Consider the following 27040-nt stretch of genomic DNA (forward strand, 5'->3'; position numbering starts at 1 on the left):
CGAGAGAGAGAGAGAGAAAACAAAGTGCGAGAAAGAGAAATTAAACTTTATTTATAACTTTATATTATTGACACATTTGATCATTGAAGACAAATTAACTTGATCTGACCTGAGAGTCAATCCGCCACTTAGTGTGGAGGATTGACATGAGCTCCAACAAGCGCACCAACATAGGGTTCCCTAGCATGGACTACTAGATACTCTTTGGGTGTTCTTGTTACACAACGTGGGTTGTTGTTTGTGGTCAGATTAAATGTCGATGGTGTTGCATTCAATGTGTGTGTACGACATTCATGTGTTAACCTAATGTTATTTTTACTTAAAGAAATAAGGGGTACTAACCAAGGTTACAGGTATATGTGTATAAATGCATGGGAGTTTGAGCTCACACTAACAGTATCGCGATATTTGGAGTAGACCCTCTCCACTGCACCTCCCGTGCTTTTCTCTGGAGACACATCCTCATTGATCTTCTCCTTGATGTATTCAACTGTTTCCTGATTGGTCCGTGAGCTACTTCCTGTCTGTGTCAGCAGACCTCGTAGGAGAGTCTGATTGGTCTCCAGTGAAAGACCCAGGAGGAAGCGGAGGAACAAGTCCAGGTGTCCATTAGGACTCTGGAAGGCCTTGTCCACAGCACTCTGGTAGAGATGTCTTGGTTCAGGTTTTGACAACAGGGAGGTTGTTTGTTCTTCTGCCAGCAGGTTGACACCAGAGTTGATGAAGGTCAGATGGACATGAAGAGCAGCCAGAAACTCCTGAACACTCAGATGGACAAAGCAGAACACCTTGTCCTGGTACAGTCCTCTCTCCTCTCTAAAGATCTGTGTGAACACTCCTGAGTACACTGAGGCTGCTCTGATATCGATGCCACACTCTGTCAGGTCGGATTCATAGAAGATCAGGTTCCCTTTCTGCAGCTGATCAAAAGCCAGTTTTCCCAGAGACTCAGTCATCTTCCTGCTTTCTGGACTCCAGTGTGGATCTGTCTCAGCTCCTCCATCATACTTGACCTTCTTCACTTTGGACTGAACCACCAGGAAGTGGATGTACATCTCAGTCAGGGTCTTGGGCAGCTGTCCTCCCTCTGTGGTCTTCAACACGACCTCCAGAACTGTAGCAGTGATCCAGCAGAAGACTGGGATGTGGCACATGATGTGGAGACTTTGTGAGGTCTTGATGTGGGGGATGATCCTGCTGGCCTGCTCCTCATCTCTGAACCTCTTCCTGAAGTACTCCTCCTTCTGTGGGTCAGTGAACCCTCTGACCTCTGTCACCAAGCCAACACAGTGAGGAGGGATCTGATTGGCTGCTGCAGGTCGTGTGGTTATCCAGAGGCGAGCAGAGGGAAGCAGTTTCCCCCTGATGAGGTTTGTCAGCAGCACATCCACTGAGGTGGACTCTTTGACGTCAGTCAGGACCTCATTGTTGTGGAAGTCCAGAGGAAGTCGACACTCATCCAGACCGTCAAAGATGAACACAACCGGGAACTCTTCAAACCTGCAGATTCCTGCTTCTTTGGTTTCAGTGAAGAAGTGATGAACAAGTTCCACCAAGCTGAACTTCTTCTCTTTCAGCACATTCAGCTCTCTGAACGTGAATGGAAACGTGAACTGGATGTCCTGGTTGGCTTTGTCTTCAGCCCAGTCCAGAGTGAACTTCTGTGTTAAGACTGTTTTCCCGATGCCAGCCACTCCCTTTGTCATCACTGTTCTGATTGGTTCCTCTCCTCCAGGTGAGGCTTTAAAGAAGTCTTCTTGTCTGATGGTGGTTTCTGGTCTGTGTGGTTTCCTGGATGCTGCTTCAATCTGTCTGACCTCATGTTCATCATTGACCTCTGCAGTCCCTCCCTCTGTGATGTAGAGCTCTGTGTAGATCTGGTTCAGAAGGGTTGGGTTTCCTGCTTTAGCGATCCCCTCAAACACACACTGGAACTTCTTCTTCAGGTTAGATTTGAGTTTACGCTGACAAACTCCAGCAGGAAGTCCTGAATGAACACACAACAAAGAACATCAATGAGTCAAAGAATAGATTTCAACATGTAATTTCCTCAAAGAATGAGTCTATGAATATATTCTGGTCCATCTCTTGAGACATTAGTAAACGTCCCATTTATCCAGCATGTTGAATCTTTAGAGAAATCCTCTTACTGCTCTGCAGACAGTCAGCCAGCTCCTCCTGCTTCATGCTCCTCAGGAAGTGCAGTGAGATCTTCTGAAAGGCTTCTCTGCTCCTCCTCCTCTGCTCTTCATCCTCACCATCCAATACCTCCTCATCCTCACTCTGAATCTCTAAGCATTCTGGGTAATCTGAACTCACAACCTTCTGGATCTTCTTCAGCTCGTCCTTCACAAAAGTGAGGATGTTCTCCTCCAGCAGCTGGAACAGAATATTATATGAATGACAAACTAAAACCATGGAAGCAAACATCAGATCCATGTTGGACAGACTGACAACCCACTGGTCTAAAGAGTGCAGCATGGAGATGATGTGAACAGAATAGATGTAAAAGTAGTTGCACATGTACAGACCATAAATATGGAGTCCAGGTGTGTTTGATGCTGCTGGGCAGACGGACCTCTGGGAACCTCTGAGCTCTCCTGGTCCTCTCTGTGGAGGAGTCATGAACAATCAGCTCACATTGTGTTTGCTCCACAGACTGTTTATTGTTCATGATATTAAAACACAAATACAACAATAAGTTAAAGATGTTGTGTTCTGTCATGATTAATCATTTCATCAACCAGATGCTGAAGACTGGAGATGAAGGACGACCATCTGTGTGACAGTTAGTCATCTGCTTCATCTGTTTAAAGAACTCACTCTGGGTCATAAGAACGGCGTCCATCTTTGAAGTAAATCCAACCACCTTTAGACCGATCACTCTTCATGGACACACAGCTGGGTTCAGGAGACTTTTCTCTCTGTGAACTGATAGAAACACTGAGAATTACTGAACATAAAGGATTTCTGAACATACAAGATTCATTTTTCTGCTTCCACTGGTTTTATTGGACAGTAAAATGTAGGTAATTTTTCATCAAAACTTGTAGTTAATGGTAAAGAAGACACAGCTTCTTGATTGTGACTTGTTGTTTTCTTATTCAACCAACTCGCTACAATGAGACACAATAACTAAAACTACTGGAGTCAAATCTTGTAGAAGTTTGTCTCTGAGCGGTGGAGACACTTATATTTAGGATCTTCCAAAGATAACCAGCAGACATTAAAGAACACAAAGAACACAGTCATTTAAAGTTCACCAGTGATTATACAGTCAGAGGACAATATGAAACCCAAAGCTCAACCACCGATGGTTGAATGTGTCTAAACAGTTCAAATCTTAGGAAGTCCCAACAAAAAAGCCTAGTTCCCAAAAACAACTAGGATTCATGAGGACAACCCTCCAACAGACAACTCTTTAAAACCACTGACTCCTCATCAAACTGCACTCTGCCTGCAGACTTCTGACACATGTCTGCATAGCTTATTAACTCTGAATGTAGACCCAGAACCCTGCAGCTAGTCCCCAGACCTCTGAATGTAGACCCAGAACCCTGCAGCTAGTCCCCAGACCTCTGAATGTAGACCCAGAACCCTGCAGCTAGTCCCCAGACCTCTGAATGTAGACCCAGAACCCTGCAGCTAGTCCCCAGACCTCTGAATGTAGACCCAGAACCCTGCAGCTAGTCCCCAGACCTCTGAATGTAGACCCAGAACCCTGCAGCTAGTCCCCAAACCAAACGCCCGGATGTGGCTTGCTCTGCTCATTTTACCCAAGATGCATCAGAGGTGACTTGTGCGTACTTGGGACAGCCAATATCCCAGAATGCATTTCGCACCAGCGACAGGGAACAGTGGCGGATGAGAATGTTCTGAATGCTGTGTTTTTGAGTCACAGAATGTAATTTTAGGATGTTTTCAGGTGAGAAGTTAGTTGTTTAAGCATCAAATCTGTGGTCGGTTTGTCAAGATTCAGCCTACTTAAAAATATACGGAGACGATTTCGGAGATTTGAGGTCCTGCTCACGGGACCAGGCAGTCAGCGCTCTGCTGCCCACCGAGAGCAGCCTCATCTCGGCAGGACTCTTTGAAATGATCCGCTGACTCCGATGTGTCCATAGCGATTAAGCATGAGATATAATTCAGTCTTTGTTCTCAGAGTTTATAATTTGTTCACAGGTAACGTTACATCAGTTGGACTGAGGGAAAGGTTATGTTTTATAACTTAATACTTTATTTAACTTTAACCTTGAACTACAGCGGTGTCTTTTTACTTTTGACCAAATTATTTGCAATTATTTATGTAAATATAAATACATATATTTATAAACATAATATATGTACAATTATGTATATTTATATTTATAAACACACAATTATATGTGCCCATAGTCTTCTGAAACTTCTCCACAAACCACAGCAGGTAGTCCCTGAAATTCTGTACCGAGTCCCCAGAACTCTGCAGCTTTCTGAAGCTCTGACCTCTCCTGGTCTGTGGAGGAATAAACTCACATTGTGTTTGCACCAGAGACTGTTTATTGTTTATGATTCATACAGAACCTACTGAGCAGTTAGTTAAATATATTGAGTTCTGTCATGATTGATCATCATGAAAACAACACTGTAAATGATGCACGACCAATTCTGTGTTTCATGACTGAGAATCAGAACATTTAGTCATCTGTTTTAAGAACTCACTCTGGGTCATAAGAACGGCGTCCATCTTTGAAGTCAATCCAACCACCTTTAGACCAATCACTCTTCATGGACACACAGCTGGGTTCAGGAGACTTTTCTCTCTGTGAACTGATAGAAACATTGACATTTACTGAACTTAAAGGATTTACATTTCTTCTTTCACTGGTTTTATTAGACGGAAAATATCATTTTATTACAGCTTCAACATTTCTTTGATAGTAAATAAGGCACAGCTTCTTTATGGTGACTTGTTTGCGAAGACGTAATAAATAAAACTACTCATATCTTGTAGCGGTTTGACTTCACCTGTCATTATTTTGGGCTGGTGACGGACCTGGAGGAGGAGCAGGCCTTGGCGGTTGCTTGATCGCTGACGGGAAGAGCGAGGGATAGTGCGCTAGAAATCGCCGCAGCGGATTTGAGCGTCGATGGAGGAATGCTTGTACTTCTCACGAAATTGGAATTAGATTTTTTTGAAAGAGGAAAAGGATCGTCAGTACGAGGCGTACACGGAGTTTGACCGGATCAGGAAAGAAAATGGCGTCTCTACGGTCGACTACATTATCGAGTTTGAGCGCCGGTACAACAGACTACGTTACTTCAAGATGGAGCTTCCAGATGCTGTGTTAGCTTTCAAGCTACTGGATACTGCAGGACTTCATGTTAAAGACAAACAACTGGCACTTACCGCTTGCCCAGAGCTTTCGTTTGTTAACATGAAGTCAGGCTAGAAGAGAATCTTTGGCGATAACTCTCCACAAGAGGGAGCTGATGACCTCCGTGTGAGTGTGGGAGCTGGCGACTCTGCCTACTCCACACGGTTTACAGGCAAGCGTGAAAGTAATGTCAGGTCAAGCCCACAAAACCATACGGCTGTTCAAGGGACGAATCCACTCCACAGATATGGGAGAAGGACGAGATGTGCAGTCTGCCAAAGCACATATCACTGGGCAAAGGATTGTGCTCACAAAAAGGAACATGCACAATTGAGTATTAAAACAAATTCATAAAAGCACATGTGCATCATCTATAAGTCCTTAATAATTGGTTAGCAATATATATTACATCATTGGTTTGCAATACATATTAATTAATTTACATAAGGGGGTTGGTCCATAATTTATAAAGTATGAAAACCCCATCATGACACAGATAATAGTCAAGCTGATTAATCAAGAATGAAATATTTATAACTGTGTTCATGAATTGCATTCTAATGAGTTACTAATAAGTGTTCATGTTGGAACAATGCATTATGATTGATGAATTAAGTCTTTACTCATGCTTTACTAATACTAAATAGTGTGTAGTTATTATAAAGTAGACCAACTCATATTAAACAATATGTTATTATGTTTTTAATATCCTTAATTGTAAATTAATTTTACAAAGTTGTGCTGATGCTCCAAACTATACAAAAAGCATAGTTAAGCTGACCATCATAGTGTGCTGAATTAATTGTTTAGAATTGAATGCTCGCGTTTAGAATTCATATTATTTTTACATTTCATAATGCTTGTTCCTACTGACAGTGAGCAGCTGAAACTCAGTGACCGTGGAGGTTGGGGGATGGGATAGGTCAAATGGGGACTGCAAATGTCAGGAAAGGTGTTTTCATGTCTCACTTCTTTGAGTCAGTGCAGAAATATTATCATTGCATTGTTCAATTTGTGTCACGAAAACATCAGTGCTTCAAAAAGAAAAAAATATGCTAATATCTTATTATGTTTTTAATATCCTTAATTCTAAATACATTTTACAAAGTTGTGCTGATACTCCAAACTATACAAAATGTATAGTACGCTGACTATCATAGTGTGCTGTATTAATAGTTTAGTATTGAATTCTGACCTTTATAATTCATATTATTTTTACATTTCATAACGCATGTTCCTACTGACGTTGAGCAGCTGAAACTCCGTGACCGCTTAAATGTGTGCTTACGTCACGCAAAAAGTAAGACATTTTAATGAATCAAATTTGCATCCATACACATAAAAACAACTATGAGAATTGAAGTTGTTGAATATGAAGTTGTAGTTGTTATTATTACTACAAGTTATATGTCATATAAGTAGTCTCAACGTGACTACTTGAATTGGTATAGTTCCAAAGGCAGGCTAGCTTAGTACAGTCCAGCTGGTTGTATTAAAACTGATTGGAAGTCATAACTGTTGAAAGAAACAGAACACAATTACATACAGCAACAGATTGTACATTGGTTATCCTCAAAGATTTGCACAAGCTGGCACTATAGCTCCGTATATAATATCAGATCACCAGCTAACTTACAGCCTTGGTTTGTATTAAACGTTAGAAGCTTGGCTAACTTAGAGATGGATGTTTGTATAAATAAAATCAGAATTGCGGTTAACAAGCCTGCTCTTATATGGCCTCAGTTTTTATGACTATCAAAACATCTGCTGACTTACAGTCAGGTCCATAAATATTTGGACATTGACACATTTTTCATTATTTTGGCTCTGTACACCACAACAATGAAGTTGAAATGAACAAGTGGAAATGAAAAAGTGACAATGAGATATATGATTATATTAATTTGTCCAATTACTTTTGGTCCCTTCAAAACGGGGTGGCCACTTATACATTCGTTGTAGTTCCTACACCGTTCACCTGATTTGGATGTAAATACCCTCAAATTAAAGCTGAAAGTCTGCACTTAAAGCACATCTTGATGTTTTCATTTCAACTTCATTGCTTTGGTGTACAGAGCCAAAATAATGAAAAATGTGTCAATGTCCAAATATTTATGGACCTGACTGTATAGCCTTGGTTTGTATGAATATCAGAACACCAGCTCACTATATTATCAATGTTGTATAAGTATCAGAACACTGGCTAACATACAGCTCTATAGGTTGTATGATATCTTACAGCCATTGCCTGAGTTAACATATAGCTATGGTCTGTGTTAATATCAGAACACCAGCTAACATATAGCTATGGTTTGTTTTAATATCATAACACCATCTAACTTACAACCATTGCCTGAGTTAACATATAGCTATGGTCTGTGTTAATATCAGAACACCAGCTAACATATATCTATGGTTTGTTTTAATATCAGAACACCAGCTCACTATATTCTCAGTTTGTATAAGTATCAGAACACTGGCTAACATACAGCTCTATAGTTCGTATGATATCTGAACACCGGCTAACTTACTGCCCTATAGTTCTTTTGTATTAATGTCAGACCACTGCTGACTTATAGCCTCAGTTTTTATGAATATCTGCTTACTTGTAGCTTCTATTTGTATGAATATCATAACCAGCAAACCTATAGTCTCAGTTTAAGTACTGGGGAACTTTTGTATATCTTGCTGGGTTCTGTGTACTATTGCTGTTCTCTTTCAGGCCCTTTTTTCCCTCAGAAGTCTCAACTTGAAACACTTGGAGCTCCTTACATATACATATTTATCTATCAATTATAATAAAAAAGAAAACTAATCTAGTCAATAAGCATGTTCATGGTTTGCTGATAGTTTATACTAATATAGTATAAAGTATACTTTAGGTCTACAACACCATTATCCTCAGTGTCTCAGAGCTCAGGCTTCTACAAAGGATAGCCTGCGATAGATATTTTATTCCAGTAGGTCCAGAAGCAAATAAAATAGCATGGGGTAACAGTCCTATATATATATATATATATATATATATATATATATATATATATATATATATATATATATATATATATATATATATACATACAAATATTTAAACAAAACCCCACTGTTATGACACACCTCTAAATGACATACGGTCACAACCACTTTTCAGAATAACTCCACCTATCCATTTGCATTTTTTGAAATGTGCACACACTGGCGTGCACGTGCATTTTTATAACCTATATACTACTCCTGCAACACAGTTATCTACTGAGACTACTGTCTGATGTGCTGTAACTCCGTTATGTTATTCATTCTGGTCACATGACATCTATTGCTTCTGTCCATCCGGGGAGAGGGATCCTCCTCTGTTGCTCTCCCTCAGGTTTCTTCCTTTTTTTCCCTGTGAAAGGGTTTTTACTATCTTTATTGGGGGAGTTTTTCCTGATCCGATGTGAGGTCCCGGGACAGGATGTTATGTTACAGATTGCAAAGCCCTCTGAGGCAAACTTGTATTTGTGATGTTGGGCTATATAAAATAAACTGATAAAAAATGATTTATACACTGTTGTTAACTTCCTGTTGCTCCAGAGTACAATACACTAGTTTTTACTTCATTATAGAATTTTGCGCATAATGCGATTAATCGCTGTTAATCTCAGACAAATCATTTGATTAATCAGTTAAATGTGTCCATCTCTGCCCAGCACTAGTAAAGACGGATCCGTCCTCCTCCGTTTGTCTGCAGTGAGGACGCTCAGTGTAAACATAGCTAAAGATATGCGTTTAAAATGTAAACCTCACATGAAGAGGAAAGGGATCAAACCTGCTCCCTTGTGATTACAGGATGAACACTCTACCTCATTAACCCAAATATAGATATGACTCACATCCGCATAGTTGTGTTTTTAATTCACCTCAATGTAGTCGACACATGACTGTATTTTTGTCTCCTCTTCATAAGAGTTTGATATTGTTATAACAGGTTAAATAGCAATACAATGTCAATAATTGTCTTTATTCTTGGTCTATAATTTCATAAATACAACAAACTATAGTTTTTGTATATATAATATGACTATATATAAAACTTTATAAGCTGTGATATCAAATAGATTTTGCGGCTCCAGACACATTCTTTTGGGTGGAAAAAAGATCAAAATGTCTCTTTGGATATGAAAGGTTGCTGACACCTGAGTAAGTTAAATATATTGAGTTCTGTCATGATTGATCATCATGAAAACAACACTGTAAATGATGCACGACCAATTCTGTGTTTCATAACTGAGAATCAGAACAGTTAGTCATCTGTTTCATAAACAACTTACTCTGGGTCATGAGAACGGCGTCCATCTTTGAAGTTAATAATATCGTATTTAGACCGATTACTCTTCAGGGACACACAGCTGGGTTCAGGTTCAGGTCCAGGTCCAGGTCCAGGTTCAGGTTCAGGTCCAGGTTCAGGTTCAGGTCCAGGTCCAGGTCCAGGTCCAGGACAGTCTGGTCTCTGGTGGATCCTGGTCACACATGTAGAAACAGAGTCAGTGAGTCAAAGACGCTGTGACATGAGAAGAGTCATGACAGGTAGAGATGGTCCTCTCACCTCTGAGCTCTGGTCTGGTCATGGTCCCCACACAGACTGGTTTTAGAGGGAGGGACTCCCTCCTCTCGGTCCTCACACTGACTCATAGCAGAGTCCACACCTTCACACCAACACCACCACCTGCTGGAGAGATCACACATTACTGCTCTTCATCGTGACAATCAGCTCATTCACCTCAATACTGAATACACTCATGGGACAGTTTCATGTTGTTGTCACTTTAGCTGCAGAGTCGTATCTAAGAAAAGACATTCACAATGCTCTTTAGTCTCTTGGCTGGTTAGTATGGGGATCAGTCTCAATAATTACAAATGCAGAGAAAGACTCACAAATGCACACAGAAGGACTGAAAAATGAATTTCACTCACAAAAGCACGCAGAACGATCCACAAATACATTGAATTCTTAATGTCACGGCTCTGCTTTTCTTGTTGCCTCCTTTGCGTTATTGTCCACATTGTGTATGTTCACCTCATGACGACATCACTAACATCTGCCTCATTAATGTGTAGCTCTACTAAGACCTGTTGAACTGTCTGGTTTTAAACAGTCTATTAGTTTGAGAAAGCAGCCATATTGTAAAGTGCTGCGCAGTTCAAGTCAACATGCTGCATGCTGGGTAGTGTGGTCACAAGTTGCTCTGGTTGCTCTCTGGTTGCTCTGGTTGCTCTCTGTTGCTCTCTGGTTGCTCTGGTTGCTCTCTGTTGCTCTGGTTGCTCTCTGTTGCTCTCTGGTTGCTCTGGTTGCTCTGGTTGCTCTCTGTTGCTCTCTGTTGCTCTCTGGTTGCTCTCTGTTGCTCTCTGTTGCTCTCTGGTTGCTCTGGTTGCTCTCTGTTGCTCTCTGGTTGCTCTGGTTGCTCTCTGGTTGCTCTGGTTGCTCTCTGGTTGCTCTCTGTTGCTCTCTGGTTGCTCTGGTTGTCTTTTAAGAGCGACTGCTGACTGTACATTATTTCGTTGTAGACCTATGACATCATCCCACCATCTCTATCATGGTCTAGTGGTAATGCTTCTGACCTTTGATCATCTTTTAACCCAATGATATGAGTTCCAATCCCATAAATTGAATATACTTATATCTTTTTCTTCTTTTTCCTGCACTACAGAGTTTATTTACGTGACAGATATTTGCATAAAACAGACTATTTTTACCAACTTTATTTCAAAGGAAGGGCAATTTGCTGACTTCCTGTTTCAACATAAACAAGAAGCGACGCTTCAACTGGAGTGGACTCTTTTCCTCAAGAGACTCAACAACGTCTAGTCCGGTGTGTTTAGACCAGAGACTTCAGAGAAGGTTAGACATTGAATGAATTAAACAAAACAACATTCACGAGGACAGATACGAGTTCTCTTGTATTCTCAACAGCTGCCGTAACCACGACAACAGCAGACGCTTTCAGCCCAAAGTCACCAGATAACACGGCGGCCTGTTAACCCGTAACACCTGTCGCCTCCTCAAACTGTGCAGCTGTAACGCTGCAGCCTCGTGGGGAGGGGAGGGGGAGCTGCCCTCATGTGATTGGTTGAAAATGAGGGCGACATCTGATTGGCTACAGATAGGTCCGTGTTGAAAAAAACACATTTGGGAATCCAGCCACGTCAGAGGAGTCTAACAAAAACACACACATGTGGAGCGATCCACAAACTAATACATACAAATGCAGAAATATATTTGTGATTTTTTTTTTACATCTATAGAAATCGTAATTTATTTCTGTGTGCATTGGAATGTATTTGTGAGTCTTTCTGTGTGCATTTTTTGATGATTGAGACTGATCTTGATTTTCTTTTACAGTGAAAACTCAAAGCACACGAGGAAACATTCTGTCTCTGCTGCTCAGCTCCTCTTTAACTCAGAAAAGTCTGGAGAGAAACGTTGAATAGAAAAAGTGTCTCAGACAGTTGAGTTAAGAAAAGGTCGACTACAACCTGCTGATTATTGTGCACACTTTGAACAAAATATGCATTCATCTTTTTAAAATGGTAAAAAGTCTGGCAGCAGAAGCTCTCATTGAATTACAGTCAAATAGAATATATTCTAATACAAATAAATACAGATATTGGCTGTAAATACACATGTAAAAGGTGTAAGAGAAAACTGCATAAATACTGCATATTGAATGTCACTAATTTAACTTTGGTTATTTCATATAATTATTCAATTGATCTCCAACATTTGTCTGTTAAAGTTGAGATCTCTGAATATTAAACAAACTTCACTTCAGCTTCTTTTAAACCCCGTTAACAACATGTCAAAAGACGTCATTTTAAATGTTCATCCTATAAGTTTTTTGTTTTACAAGTTAAATATTGTTCATCAACTTCAACAAATGGAGCTGTGCTGTTTCTCCTCATGATCTCCTCCAGAGTCCAGAAGTCAGTAAAACACAGAACAGTAGAATGACATGTAACGTCCTCATAGGAAACACTGTGGTCACATGGTCACATGTGCAAGCTTTCATTGGACGGGATCGTTCACGTCACCATCTGATCAGTTAGTAAAAGGTCGACTACGACCTGGTGACCAATGAGAGGAAAAGTGAACACTAAAGAAAACACTAACACATTCAAACACTGTAGAAAATGGACTAAATGTCTTTAACCAGAAGGAGAAATGAACATGAAGCTTTGTGGACTTAAAGGACTGAAAGCAGCAGGTGAGAGCAAACAGAGTCTCTCAGGTGTGTTTCAGTGCAGGAACAAAGGCCCAGGTGAGCTCTCTGGTCTCTGCTGGGTCCTAGTGCTCCCCCTTTACTGCCTTCCCCTCCACGTCAGTAAGAGTCCTGACAGACCCCAGATCAGACTGAACTCCTCTTCTTCATCACAGTGTCATCATTCAGAGCAACACTTCATCTGGACTTCAACATTCAAACTAACAGCAGCTTCTCTCTGTTTAAGCACACAGGCGGCCATCTTGTTTCCCAGCTGCCGTGTGTTTGAAAGCAGCTTTAAAGAGTCACACGTTCACAACAATCAATAACGTCATTTCAACCAATCGCAGCTCCACTTACTGATGGTTTAGCCGTGGACTTCATCAGAGTGCAGCTCTCTTCTGTCCTCAGCAGGTCTGTGGAGAAAAGGAGCTTCGTGCTTCACTTCAACTTCAACTTGCATCAGACGAAGTGAAGTGACGCAGCTTCTTATCCTTCACCAGAGAGAGTTCCTCACGTCACTATCAGAGTATGCAGTCTGACTGGTTTACTGAGTCTCAGTCTGAGCTGCGTTCACACATGTTGACACATGTCATTGTGCACAGAAACCTCCTCACAGCTCCAACAAGAGTCTTTCAGGATCAAATCCAGCATCTGTGGACAAATCCAGACAACTTGTAAAGAGTGTCTTTGCCAACAGACTGGACTCTGTAGTGGAGACCAGATGTTCAGAGGAGCTTTGTCACCTTGTGTTCTTGTACATGTAGACTAGTGGGGACCTTGTGTTCTTGTACATGTAGACTAGTGGGGACCTTGTGTTCTTTTACATGTAGACTAGTGGGGACCTTGTGTTCTTGTACATGTAGACTAGTGGGGACCTTGTGTTCTTTTACATGTAGACTAGTGGGGACCTTGTGTTCTTGTACATGTAGACTAGTGGGGACCTTGTGTTCTTTTACATGTAGACTAGTGGGGACCTTGTGTTCTTGTACACGTAGACTAGTGGGGACCTTGTGTTCTTGTACATGTAGACTAGTGGGGACCTTGTGTTCTTGTACATGTAGACTAGTGGGGACCTTGTGTTCTTGTACATGTAGAGTTGATCTTGAATAAATCCATTCACTAAGACAACAGAGTCTGACCTGACAGTGTTTTTATTCTTCACTCCACTTTGTTGGTCTGGTTGAACCTGTTGGGGCGGGACAACTTACCCACGTATGAGTCTTAGGCTGCGTTCCAGATCCTTTACTCTTTCTGTTTACTTCTAGGACACACTGCAGCTTTATGCATTAATGAGGACATACGACTTCCTCATGACCTTTGACCTCTTGCTCATATATCTGCTGTGCAAAAGGATCGTGGTTCAGAACAGGAGAGCGTGACATTGTGATGTCATTGTGATGTCATCTAGTGAGAGAGCTGCTTGTGCTGCATTTTATTTTGTATTGTTGTTGTTTTCATATCTGAACAGGCTTCTCTCATGCAACATGATGTCTTCATAGAACTCAGGTTCATACTCAGAAAAAGCTTTTCAAACAGGCCACTAAACAATATGCTCAGCTTTGGTCACTAGAGGGCAGCAGAGGTCTTTCCTTAAATATTAATCACTCTGAATATTTCAACAAACTTGCCCCATGAGAGTCAAACATTCTGCATTTGTCACATGTTCTGTTCTGCAGAACCAGGAGAACGTATGTAGGGGAACCATATGCAGGGTTACCTCCACTGCTCTGAACGACAAGAAGAGTTTCAACTGTATTTATTGTTCTGTGTTGTTTGTTGGTTAAATGTTAGTTTGTGTTGAAACAGTGACTAAATGTCTTTTTATAAATAATATTTGTATTTATAATAATAATTTACATTTTTCTCAAGGAAATGTACACATAATGTACTGAAATATAAGCATAAATAAGATATACTAAAACGGCAAGATACCAAAATATATAATTTAAAAAAAGTGCTTTCGGTGCATTTTCACTAATACTTTTTAACACAATACAAAAGAATATTAATATATTGAAATAATAGCACCAATAAGTTTACTTACTAATTACACTAAAATATTACTTAAAATACACAAAATATTTGGTGTATTTTAAATCTGTACTCATCAAATGTGCTTTAAATAAATAGTTTCAATGGAAATTTAGAGCAAACATTTTGAAATATACAAAAAAAATGTGTTTGAAAACAAAGTTCAAAGAAGTCCACTGATATTTACACATCTGACCTAAATGTTCACATGTGTACCTTTTATTATAACCAACATTATTCAAACAGCCCTAGTGGTGGCAGAGATGCACCCTTTTTAGTTTGGGGATGACATTTAGAGGAAAGGGCTAAAGATAGGTGGTTTTTAAAGGTTGTAGAGGCCACCACTGGAGGAGGAACCCCGTGTGGTTGGAACCTTCAGGAGAACCAATCATTCACTCCTGTCAGCCCATCGCAGGAGAAGAGCTCTCTCACCGTGTGGAGACGACCAGACGCCTTCAGAGACCAGCAACACTGGACTTTGGTTGGAATGTACAACATACAAACCAGTTTTATTAGTTTTGACAATAACAAGGTTAAAGGTTACGACAACGGATAATGCAAGAAGAGAAGAAAAGATGAAAAAAGAAAAAGATAAAATGGCCTGGTCCCATCATCCCTGTGTTTACTAGGAGACATTTCTACAATAAAGCTCAGCCAAACTAACGCTGGTGACTTCGTGGCCTCAACTATCACCAAGAAAACTATCCTCATGACCTGGAGATGAAGGAATATTATACACATCACACACTGGAGAAACCTCATGATCACACAGTTCAATGGACAGTCTAACATCCTCCATCATTTACAATACAACAGAACTCCACCTGGTCATCCTTCACTGTTTCATGACTCATTCTATTCATATTCACTTGTTTGTCATTTTTAGCCTGAAACCCAATTGAAACCCACGTACATGCATACACACACATATGAATCTGCCCTCATCTATACTTTGTGCCTTTTTTAGATGACATAATAAAACACACACACACACACACACACACACACACACACACACACACACACACACACACACACACACACACCGTACTTCTATACCCTGAATATATAATGTTTTGCTGGCTTGTATCTCACGGTTTTGTCGTCCTCTTGATGTTATGTCTATGTATTGTCTTTTTATTTTTACAATAAAAAAAGAATTAATGAAAAAATAACAAAAGATGATGAATTTAGTTTCTTCAAATCAAAACAGCTCTTTACAAGTTGTGATTATTTCTCCACAGAAGCTGAATCTGATCCAGAAAGACTCTCGTTTGACATTCGGAGGTTTTTCTTCACACAAACAAATGTTTCAAGACAACAAAGTTGAGTTTTATACACAAAGTAAAACATGTTTCTTCTCTCAGAAACAGATCATTTCAGGTCATTACATGGACCTCGCTCAGCTCTCAGACCTCCATCTGCAACACCACAAGTCCAGAGAGCTCTCAACCCCCCTGAGTCCAGACCAGCTCAGGTACCCCTCACCTGCTGCACCTGTTTACAACCACTGAGAGATCAGGTTGCTGCTAACTAACATCAGCTGTGTGATCCTGTACAGGCTGAACTACCTGGACAGCAGAGAGAAGGTTTCTCTACCAGGAGGAGACTCTCAATCCTCCAGAGAACACAGAGACACTGAGGAACCAGGAAAGAACCTGAACCTGAACCCAGGATAAAGAGGTTCAGTGAATGTGGTGCTGAAGGTGTGGAGGTGGATCAGTGTGTCAGAGGAGACTCTGTAGAAGGACAGAGAGCCAGCAGGACAGTCCACATACACTGCTACTCTACCAGAGAAGGAGAAAGAGGAGGAGGAGGAGATGTGTGTTTCTGTCTTATTGTGACAGACAGAGTAACCATCATAACAGCACTCCAGACTCCAGGACTGATCATTCCTTCCAAACCAACAGTCTCTACTGTTTCCTCTCCTTCTGATTCCTCTGTAACTCACTGATATATAAACTCCTCCTCTCCACTCGACCTCCCAGTAACAGCGACCAGTCAGACCAGTTCTACACAGCAGCTGCTCCCAGTAGTCAAACCTGTCTGGATGATCAGGATATGACTGATGCTCCTTCACACATGTCACCTTCCTGTTGTTGTCAGACAGTTGGAGGTTCCTGCTCACTGTGTTTGTGTCGAGTGTGAGTTCACAGGAATCTGATGGAGAGAACAAGACACAATACAGCTGCAGTTATGAATCTATCATCTGTTCATCTAGTGACACTTTGATGATGACATCAGAGATGTGAATGAGTGATGTCACAGTCTGAAGACGGTTGAATGTTTTCATGAATCAAACTCAAAGCACACTTACACTTCCTCAGACCTGGTCTGACCCATCGGACTCCAGCAGGCTCCACCCTGAAAGGAGGAGGAGTCAGAGCAGCATGAACACATGAACATGACATCACTCTCATCACAGAGCTTTGTTATTCATGTTCACATGGACCACTTATTATTCATCAGCTCATATTCTGGTACTTCATGGAGCTTCTTCTGATTGGCCGATGACGACAGCTCATCACGTTCACTGATTCATGATTTATTATTATCAGTATTGTATTGACAATCATCCTCCAGTTCAGACTCAGTTTCCTCTACCAGTCAGTCAGTAAATCAGATGTTTAAACCTGCATCAGTTGATTCTTTGTCTGTTTGTGGTTCAGTGAAAACAAGCTGTAAACACAACATCTGACACATTATCAGCTTATGAAGTAGTTGTGTCTGACATGATATCAACCAGCTGCTTCCACATCCAGCAGTTCCACATCAACATGATGACTCATCAGGACTCTTTGTGTTTGTGTCACCTGATGAATGGAAGTCCACTATTCTCTCTCTTAGCTCTGTGTTTGGTCTCCACCTCCTGAGGGAAACATCTGTCTCTTTAGCTGCTAAATGCTCCACTATGTTCACCAGCTGAGCGTCTGTGGCCGACTGTCACCTGTAGCTTCAACAAGTCCACTCTATCAGCCAGAGAACTGTCTCTCAGTGCAAAACAAACCAAAACCAGGTGGAGCTGAACTCCTTTAAACAGCAACACATTCCTATTGTGATGATTCATCAAGAAGGTTTAAACAGATTGTTTCTTTGTCTTTTCACAGTAATGTCTGGACTAAAGGGAAACACACACTGGAGACTGAAAAGTAATAAATCAAACATCTGTCTGGTTCCCTTTTAACCAGCTTTTATCAGCTTTTTGAACACTTAACAAATGCCATATTATTAGTATTAGCCTCCAGCAAGATATTAATGAACACTACATGGTGCCATCACAGCATTGATTCTACACGGCTATGTAGCCTGTTGTCTGGTGTCTGTCTGAAAGGAGCTCTGCCATGTTTGACGTGTCCTCCCTTGGTCTGTTAGACGGGTCTCTGTGTGTCAGTGGGCTTTCCTTCAGTCTGTAATGGAGCCAAAGTACTTTCACATTTCACTTCTTCATCTTTTGTTCCAACAAGCCGAGGACAGTCGGCAAGAGCTCCTGCATTGAGGCCATCATGTCTCCCCTGATCACTCGCTGTGAGAGCGCTGGGCAGCCTCCTTAAGCCTCCTTAAGCCCCGCCTCCTTAAGCCTCATTAAGCCTCATTAAGCCCCGCCTCCTCAAGCCCTGTCTCCTTAAGCCCCGCCCCCTTGCAGTCAATAGGCTCGTTCGTTAGAGCTGCGCCTCGCCTGGAATCCAGACGAGAGCAGCGGCCGCAGCAGGAGGCGTTGACAAAAAACTGCAATCAAGTCGGACAGTTTTCAGCTGTGTATACGCAGGAAGTCACAGAAAAAAGTACTTCCTGTTAGTTCCGAACTTTTGTTTACTTGTAGTTTACAGATCACGTTTGGATTTATTCATGTGTTTATGAATATATATTTATGTAAAAATTAGTGTGTAGCTGCATCCTTTGGTCTTTTGATGTCTGCCTGTGAAACACATTACTACTGGTTTATGTGTGTTATATAAATACGATTTTGTATTATCAACCACACAAGATATGTTTTAAGATTAAACATGAGACGAATAGTCAATAATCCAGCGTTAAGTATTACAACTACACACAAAATAAGAATTTTCTACAACACGTGGTGTTTGCTGTCAGATCTAAGAGCCAATCAGCTCTCTGATGTGGCGACAGCCAGGCGTTTCCCATCATGCACTGGGCCACGCAGTCGTTTGAGAGCAACTGCGGCGGCTGACTCTGAAATCGACGGCGACTTGGTCTCGTGAGAGTATCGTTGACCACGTGTGCATGACGTCAGAGCAAGTCGGACACAAATCTAACCGGCATGCATTGCGCGCCGATCACCGCCGATCGATTCTGCGCAGAACTGGCTCATCTGGAACGAGCCTAATGCATGCAGGCAGCATGACAGAGAGCAGAGCAGTGAGTGCGCTCTGATCGCACACTATTTTAATGAAGCATCGATACTAAAGATATGCAAAGTCACATTGTTTTTAACGTACGGGTACCGCGGTACCTTTTAGTATCGATACACCGTGCAACATCGTGTGGGACACAAACAGTTAGGTGAGTCTCTGGTAGTTTGAGGTCAGCTTGGTGTGTCAGGGTCACATTAACCAGGCTGACAGTGTGACAGAGAACAGGTTTCCAGCTCTACCTCCTCTATCAGACTGATGCTCTGTGGCTGCAGCCTCTTCATACCTGAGAGTCTCCAGTCTCCAGAGTGGATCCTCCAGTCCAGCAGACAGCAGCTTCACTCCTGCGTCTCCTGGATGATTGTAGCTCAGGTCCAGCTCTCTCAGATGGGAGGGGTTGGAGCTCAGAGCTGAGGCCAGAGAAGCACAGCCTTCCTCTGAGATCAGACAGCCTGACAGCCTGCAAACACACAACACAACACACGTCACATCTTAAGACAATCTGGAGGAGGATACGAGTTTATCCATGAATGTAAATCAGGATCTGAGTGTCAACTAGTTTTACATGTTTACATCCTGACCTGAGAGTCTCCAGTTTCCAGTGTGGACTCTCCAGTCCAGCACACAGCAGCTTCACTCCTGAATCCTGCAGGTTGTTGTTACTCAGGTCCAGCTCTCTCAGACTAGAGGACTGGGAGCTGAGGACTGAGGACAGAGCTTCACAGCTTCTCTCTGAGAGGTTACAGCCACTCAGTCTGAAGAGACAACAATCAACAAGAAGAAAAATAATATTCATGTCAAAATGAAATCCTCTTTGATAATGAGTCTGGACTAAAGTAGAATCAGAAAGAACAAAAATTATTTGTTCAGTGAAATGGATAAAATTCTTGCCGTTTTTATCTGAACCAGATAAAATAATTCAGTTCAGTGTTCTCTACTGTAAGCAGGAAGGACTGTAGTATCAATATCAGGAGCATGGGTGAATAAAAAAAAAACAGTTATGGTTTTCTGTTGTTTTCATGACAAAGTGAAAGAAAAAAAAGAAATTAAACTTCATATTCTGATTTAATGTTTGTTACGTTCTAAATCAGAAATAAACAACCATTAAACTCTCAACAGATCATCACTGTAGAGACACATTCAAGTTTTCAGTCTCTTTTCCTGCATTTCTCCTTCTCATTCATTACTTATATCAAATATATATTATCTTAAAGCAAGCTTATTTTGAAATAAAATTAGGTTTCACACGTCACCATCGTTTATTAATCCACTGTGGATCAAATGTGTCTGTTCTACAAGGTTCTCTAGTTTAGTCTCTGAGACGAGTTCCTCTAAGTCAGGGGTCGGTAACCCGCGGATCTTTAGCTCGTGAGGCTTTGGGAAGAAATAAAACAATAACAACTTTTATTATTTTATCTTTTTGCAAAGCGGAAAATCAAAGGGAACTCCTCTTATCTTGGAGTTTGAGGTGATATTGGGTCAATGAAAATAAAAAAATGTTTAAATATAGTTTTAACTAAAATGTGCATCACATCCTGTCACGTCGCCGCCGAGCAGCAGCCGATCACACCGATCACACCGATCACACCGATCACACCGATCACACCGATCACACCGATCTCACCGATCTCACCGATCACACCGATCTCCCTGCAGCTGGCTACTCGTGATTTCCAGAGCCCCGCCCTCGTTAAACTATCAACGGATAAAAATAAATACATAAAAGTCACAGAGAAAAAAGAGAGTTGAATTCGTGGGCGTATTAATTTGCTTTCACTGCCAACGATGCTGATATGTTTGATATGTGACGAGAAATTAGCAAACAAAACATTTATTGTTGAAAGACTCTTCCAGAACAAGCTATCAAGCTGCAGAAGAACGATTCCTCAACTGCTGCAGCAAACTGAGTGAAGTAGATCTACTTTCAGGAAGTGGATCACGTCTCCAAACTCCACCACTGCTGCTGGTTCTGTGGCAGCTCATGAGACACTGAGGCGTCCGCTAGTAAAAAAGTCCGGCGCAGTGAGGACGCTCAGTGGAAACAAAGCAAAATATATGCGTTTTAAAATGTAAACCTCCAGTGGGGATTGAACCTGATACCTTGCAGCTCTAGGACCAACACTCTACCACAGGCCTGGCCAACCCGCGGCTCTTTGCCTGGTTTCATGCGGCTCTTACGTTCATATCAAAGTTTGTGTTTGTGTTTTTTTTCTTTTAAAATCTTTTCATTGATTTTGCAAACACTTCAGACCAGACCTGGGCATCTTACGGCCCGCGGGCTCTCCCAGTCTGGCCCGCGTGAGGTCAATCAAAAATGAAAAATAAATAAGATGCACGCCATGAATGCAATACAAACGGCACTGCTTTCACTTTGAAGGCGGTTTATTGATGTGTGCGTGCGCGCTTACGCAGCCTCACTACGGGCAGTGTTGCCAACTTGACGACTGAAGTGAAAGCGTCTTGTTCTGCAGTTTCTGTTCCGCTATGCCGGTCCAGAGCTCTCACAGGCGGTCAGTCTCACAGGAGCCTCGCGCTGCAGCCTCCGCCTCCAGATTGAACATTAATCGCGCAAAGCCGCCGCGGATCTGATCTGCGGTCTGATCCACTATGCAGAGCACTTTAAGTCAGGATCACTTCTGGATCTTCACTCTTCTCTCAAAGAGGAGAACGTTCCTCACATGAGGAAAGATGCTCAGAAGATGTTGGTTCTCTTTGGATCTACCTACATGAGAACAAACATTCTAGTGATGAAGGTCAACAGATCAGATCCTCTCTCTCTGCCAGCTGTCCTTCATCTCCACCTCATTCAACCAGACTTCAGTGCACTTTTTTAAGCAACACAGACTGGACTTTTCTCACTGAGAAAGAACAACTGAACTGAACTGGAAAACATCAAAAGCACTGATTGCTTTTGTATAAAGTTAATAAATTGCTGGTCTTTAACATACTGTACATATTTAAGCTAAGGTTTAAAAAGAATCATAAAAAATGTAATTACATTTTTTACATTTTTTCATAGCCTTATTGTAACATGTATTCTCACCATTAGCAGCTCAAAATCATATAATTTACAGTTTTTTAATCAAGCTATAACATTCATATTGAGTTAATTGAATTAAGTTCAGCCTATTGGTTCGGCGCTCCACAACGGTCCAAATTTCTCCTGCGGCCCCTTGGGAAAATGAATTAAGCTGCGCTTAAGATTAGGGTCGGGTACCGAGAACCAACACGTCCGGTACCTACCGGACCGAAAAGCAACGCAGATTTCGGTGCTTCCTTCCGGTGCCTGAGCCGATTTAAATACTTTTTTTTTTACACTACTCTGTAAAGTTGCACGGTATATAGATACTAAAAAGGTAGCGCGGTGCCCGCACGCTAAAAACGATTATTAAAATAGCGGATCAGAGCACACTGCTGCTCTGCTCTCTGTCTGCCTGCATGCAGAGCGGGGCTCGAGGAGGCGGGGCTCGAGGGGGCGGGGCTCGAGGGGGCGGGGCTTCCAGCGCTCACACACACAGTGCGCGCACACAGAGATCGCTGGAGACACGAGCACGAGCTTTTGAACGTCCGTCCTCGGCTTGATGGAACAAATCTCTCCAGTTGATATTAATGGTGACGTGTAGTCCATAAAGCAGCAGTTTTAGGATCCAACAGAGTCTGAGTTCTGTTGCACACGGTCCCATCAGGCCATGATGCTTGTGTCTGTTCTTTTTTAAATATATATATTTTTATAGTTTGAAGTTAAAAGGTTTGAAGCTGTAGTTTGAAGTGTGTTTTGTATGTACTTATTTATTTATATCTATAGTATACTTCAAACAGTTAATAATATTGTTCAATTTGAAGAAAAAAAATTGCCTTAGCAATAAAAAAGTATCGGTTCAGGCACCGTTTAGGCACCGGTATCGTTTTAAAAGTATCGGTTTAGCACCGGTATCGGAAAAAACCCAAACGATACCCATCCCTACTTAAGATACTGTCAATGTTTGGGTCAACATACGTCTGCGAGTCTGTTTTCTACCCTGAAACACGTGAAATCAAAGCATCCATCTGTTCTGACTGACACCCATGTGGAAGAATTGCTTCGAGTGGCAACAACGGAATACAAGCCAGATTTGAAGAGGATTGTTCAAGGCAAGGAATGCCAGAAGTCCCACTAAGCAACATGCATAGTAAAAGAAAAACGCTATTGTAAATTATTATGTTTTTGTTTGTGGACTTGGTTGAACTGAGAGTTTGTGTGTGTGTTGAGAATGACTGGCCTGTGGTCTTAGTACTGTAGGAGTCAATTTCTGTCATCATCATGTTGGTGTGTGACATTTACACTAAATCTGGCTGAGCAGAGGTCTGTGTGTCTGTGTGTGTGTGTGTGTGTGTGTGTGTGTGTGTGTGTGTGTGTGTGTGTGTGTGTGTGTGTGTGTGAGGAAGGGATGGGGTGATGTTCATGTGTATGATGTGACTCTTTTCGGTAACACAGTAAAACATGTGGCTCTTAGTCTCTGACTGGTTGGCCACCCCTGCTCTACCACATTAGCCACACATATTGATAGGACTCAAGGTCCACATCGTTGTCATCATAATTGATCTCAATGTAGCCGACTTCATAAGAGTTTGATAGTTAAAACAGGTAAAATAGCAATACAATCTCAAGAATTGTCTTCATTCTTGTTCTATAATTTCATGAATACAACAAACTATATTTTTTGTATTTATAATAAGACTATATATACAACTTTGTAAGTTGTGATATCAAATAGCTTTTGCGGCGCCGGACACAGAAAAAAAGGGTAAAATGGCTCTTTGGATAGGAAAGGTTGCTGACCCTTGCTCTAAGTGGTTCATGAAATCTGACCTCCTGATGAACAAATTCATAGATTCAGAAAGAGAGAGTCTGTTCACACTAAATGGACCTGATAGTTTAGAGACACATTTATATCATTGAAGACAAACTAACTTGATCTGACCTGAGAATCTCCAGTTTCCAGTGTGGGCTCTCCAGTCCAGCACACAGCAGCTTCACTCCTGAATCCTGCAGGTTGTTGTTACTCAGGTCCAGCTCTCTCAGACTAGAGGACTGGGAGCTGAGGACTGAGGACAGAGCTTCACAGCTTCTCTCTGAGAGGTTACAGCCACTCAGTCTGAAGAGACAAGGAGGAAGAAAACAATAATACGTGGAAAAGATAGCAGCGTATTTAAGTTATGATCTATGAATCTAACTCTCTCTGTACTTACAGAGCTTTGTTGGAGGCTTTGACCACTGGCAGCAGCCTCAGAAGAGCCTTCTCTGAAGCAGAGTATTTCTTCAGGTCAAACACCTCCAGATCTTCTCCTGATGACAGTAAGATGAAGACCAGAGCTGACCACTGAGCAGGAGACAGTTCATCTGTGGAGAGACGTCCTGAACTCAGGGACTGTTGGATCTCCTCCACTAGAGAACCATCATTCAGTTCATTCAGACAGTGGAACAGATTGATGCTTTTCTCTGGAGACACATCCTCATTGATCTTCTCCTTGATGTATTCAACTGTTTCCTGATTGGTCTGTGAGCTACTTCCTGTCTGTGTCAGCAGACCTCGTAGGAGAGTCTGATTGGTCTCCAGTGAAAGACCCAGGAGGAAGCGGAGGAACAAGTCCAGGTGTCCATTAGGACTCTGTAAGGCCTTGTCCACAGCACTCTGGTAGAGATGTCTTGGTTCAGGTTTTGACAACAGGGAGGTTGTTTGTTCTTCTGCCAGCAGGTTGACACCAGAGTTGATGAAGGTCAGATGGACATGAAGAGCAGCCAGAAACTCCTGAACACTCAGATGGACGAAGCAGAACACCTTGTCCTGGTACAGTCCTCTCTCCTCTCTAAAGATCTGTGTGAACACTCCTGAGTACACTGAGGCTGCTCTGATATCGATGCCACACTCTGTCAGGTCGGATTCATAGAAGATCAGGTTCCCTTTCTGCAGCTGATCAAAAGCCAGTTTTCCCAGAGACTTAGTCATCTTCCTGCTCTCTGGACTCCAGTGTGGATCTGTCTCAGCTCCTCCATCATACTTGACCTTTTTCACTTTGGCCTGAACCACCAGGAAGTGGATGTACATCTCAGTCAGGGTCTTGGGCAGCTGTCCTCCCTCTGTGGTCTTCAACACGACCTCCAGAACTGTAGCAGTGATCCAGCAGAAGACTGGGATGTGGCACATGATGTGGAGGCTTCGTGAGGTCTTGATGTGGGGGATGATCCTGCTGGCCTGCTTCTCATCTCTGAACCTCTTCCTGAAGTACTCCTCCTTCTGTGGGTCAGTGAACCCTCTGACCTCTGTCACCAAGCCAACACAGTGAGGAGGGATCTGATTGGCTGCTGCAGGTCGTGTGGTTATCCAGAGGCGAGCAGAGGGAAGCAGTTTCCCCCTGATGAGGTTTGTCAGCAGCACATCCACTGAGGTGGACTCTTTGACGTCAGTCAGGACCTCATTGTTGTGGAAGTCCAGAGGAAGTCGACACTCATCCAGACCGTCAAAGATGAACACAACCGGGAACTCTTCAAACCTGCAGATTCCTGCTTCTTTGGTTTCAGTGAAGAAGTGATGAACAAGTTCCACCAAGCTGAACTTCTTCTCTTTCAGCACATTCAGCTCTCTGAACGTGAATGGAAACGTGAACTGGATGTCCTGGTTGGCTTTGTCTTCAGCCCAGTCCAGAGTGAACTTCTGTGTTAAGACTGTTTTCCCGATGCCAGCCACTCCCTTTGTCATCACTGTTCTGATTGGTTCCTCTCCTCCAGGTGAGGCTTTAAAGAGGTCTTCTTGTCTGATGGTGGTTTCTGGTCTGTGTGGTTTCCTGGATGCTGTTTCAATCTGTCTGACCTCATGTTCATCATTGACCTCTGCAGTCCCTCCCTCTGTGATGTAGAGCTCTGTGTAGATCTGGTTCAGAAGGGTTGGGTTTCCTGCTTTAGCGATCCCCTCAAACACACACTGGAACTTCTTCTTCAGGTTAGATTTGAGTTTACGCTGACAAACTCCAGCAGGAAGTCCTGAATGAACACACAACAAAGAACATCAATGAGTCAAAGAATAGATTTCAACATGTAATTTCCTCAAAGAATGAGTCTATGAATATATTCTGGTCCATCTCTTGAGACATTAGTAAACGTCCCATTTATCCAGCATGTTGAATCTTTAGAGAAATCCTCTTACTGCTCTGCAGACAGTCAGCCAGCTCCTCCTGCTTCATGCTCCTCAGGAAGTGCAGTGAGATCTTCTGAAAGGCTTCTTTGCTCCTCTTCCTCTGCTCTTCATCCTCACCATCCAACACCTCCTCATCCTCACTCTGAATCTCTAAGCATTCTGGGTAATCTGAACTCACAACCTTCTGGATCTTCTTCAGCTCGTCCTTCACAAAAGTGAGGATGTTCTCCTCCAGCAGCTGGAACAGAATATTCTATGAATGACAAACTAAAACCATGGAAGCAAACATCAGATCCATGTTGGACAGACTGACAACCCACTGGTCTAAAGAGTGCAGCATGGAGATGATGTGAACAGAATAGATGTAAAAGTAGTTGTACATGTACAGACCATAAATATGGAGTCCAGGTGTGTTTGATGCTGCTGGGCAGACGGACCTCTGGGAACCTCTGAGCTCTCCTGGTCCTCTCTGTGGAGGAGTCATGAACAATCAGCTCACATTGTGTTTGCTCCACAGACTGTTTATTGTTCAAGATATTAAAACACAAATACAACAATAAGTTAAAGATGTTGTGTTCTGTCATGATTAATCATTTCATAAACCAGATGCTTAAGACTGGAGATGAAGGACGACCATCTGTGTGACAGTTAGTCATCTGCTTCATCTGTTTTAAGAACTCACTCTGGGTCATAAGAACGGCGTCCATCTTTGAAGTCAATCATACCACCTTTAGACCGATCACTCTTCATGGACACACAGCTGGGTTCAGGAGACTTTTCTCTCTGTGAACTGATAGAAACACTGAGAATTACTGAACATAAAGGATTTCTGAACATACAAGATTCATTTTTCTGCTTCCACTGGTTTTATT

General features: G+C 42.0%; 3 protein-coding genes across 3 annotated transcripts in view; all 3 read right to left on the reverse strand.

Annotated features, from left to right (window-relative positions):
- The window catches only part of LOC306743537 (uncharacterized protein), a gene marked incomplete at its 5' end in the record, with an annotated part of 83874 nt that overhangs the window by 8123 nt on the left and 48711 nt on the right, over positions 1–27040 (reverse strand). Inside the window, 3 exon segments of the mRNA XM_079226058.1 lie at positions 19283–19456; positions 19578–19751; positions 23958–24131. Coding sequence (XP_079082184.1) covers positions 19283–19456; positions 19578–19751; positions 23958–24131 — 522 coding nt within the window.
- On the reverse strand, positions 112–2610 carry LOC306743543 (protein NLRC3-like). Its single transcript, XM_079226064.1, has 3 exons — positions 2532–2610; positions 2151–2379; positions 112–1987 (listed from the first exon to the last, which is right to left on the reverse strand). The coding sequence occupies exons 1-3, from the start codon at positions 2532–2534 to the stop codon at positions 348–350; spliced, it is 1872 nt and encodes a 623-aa protein (XP_079082190.1). The 5' UTR covers positions 2535–2610; the 3' UTR covers positions 112–347.
- Positions 24229–26630, reverse strand: LOC306743498 (protein NLRC3-like; the record flags this gene model as incomplete). Its single annotated transcript, XM_079226013.1, is given in 4 exon segments — positions 24229–24234; positions 24240–26014; positions 26178–26406; positions 26559–26630. Coding segments are annotated over 4 exon segments (2013 nt in total), but the record flags the coding sequence as incomplete, so codon positions are not given.

The sequence above is a fragment of the Taurulus bubalis genome (genome assembly GCF_910589615.1).
Source record: "Taurulus bubalis genome assembly, chromosome: 11".
Taxonomy (NCBI): Eukaryota; Metazoa; Chordata; class Actinopteri; order Perciformes; family Cottidae; genus Taurulus; species Taurulus bubalis.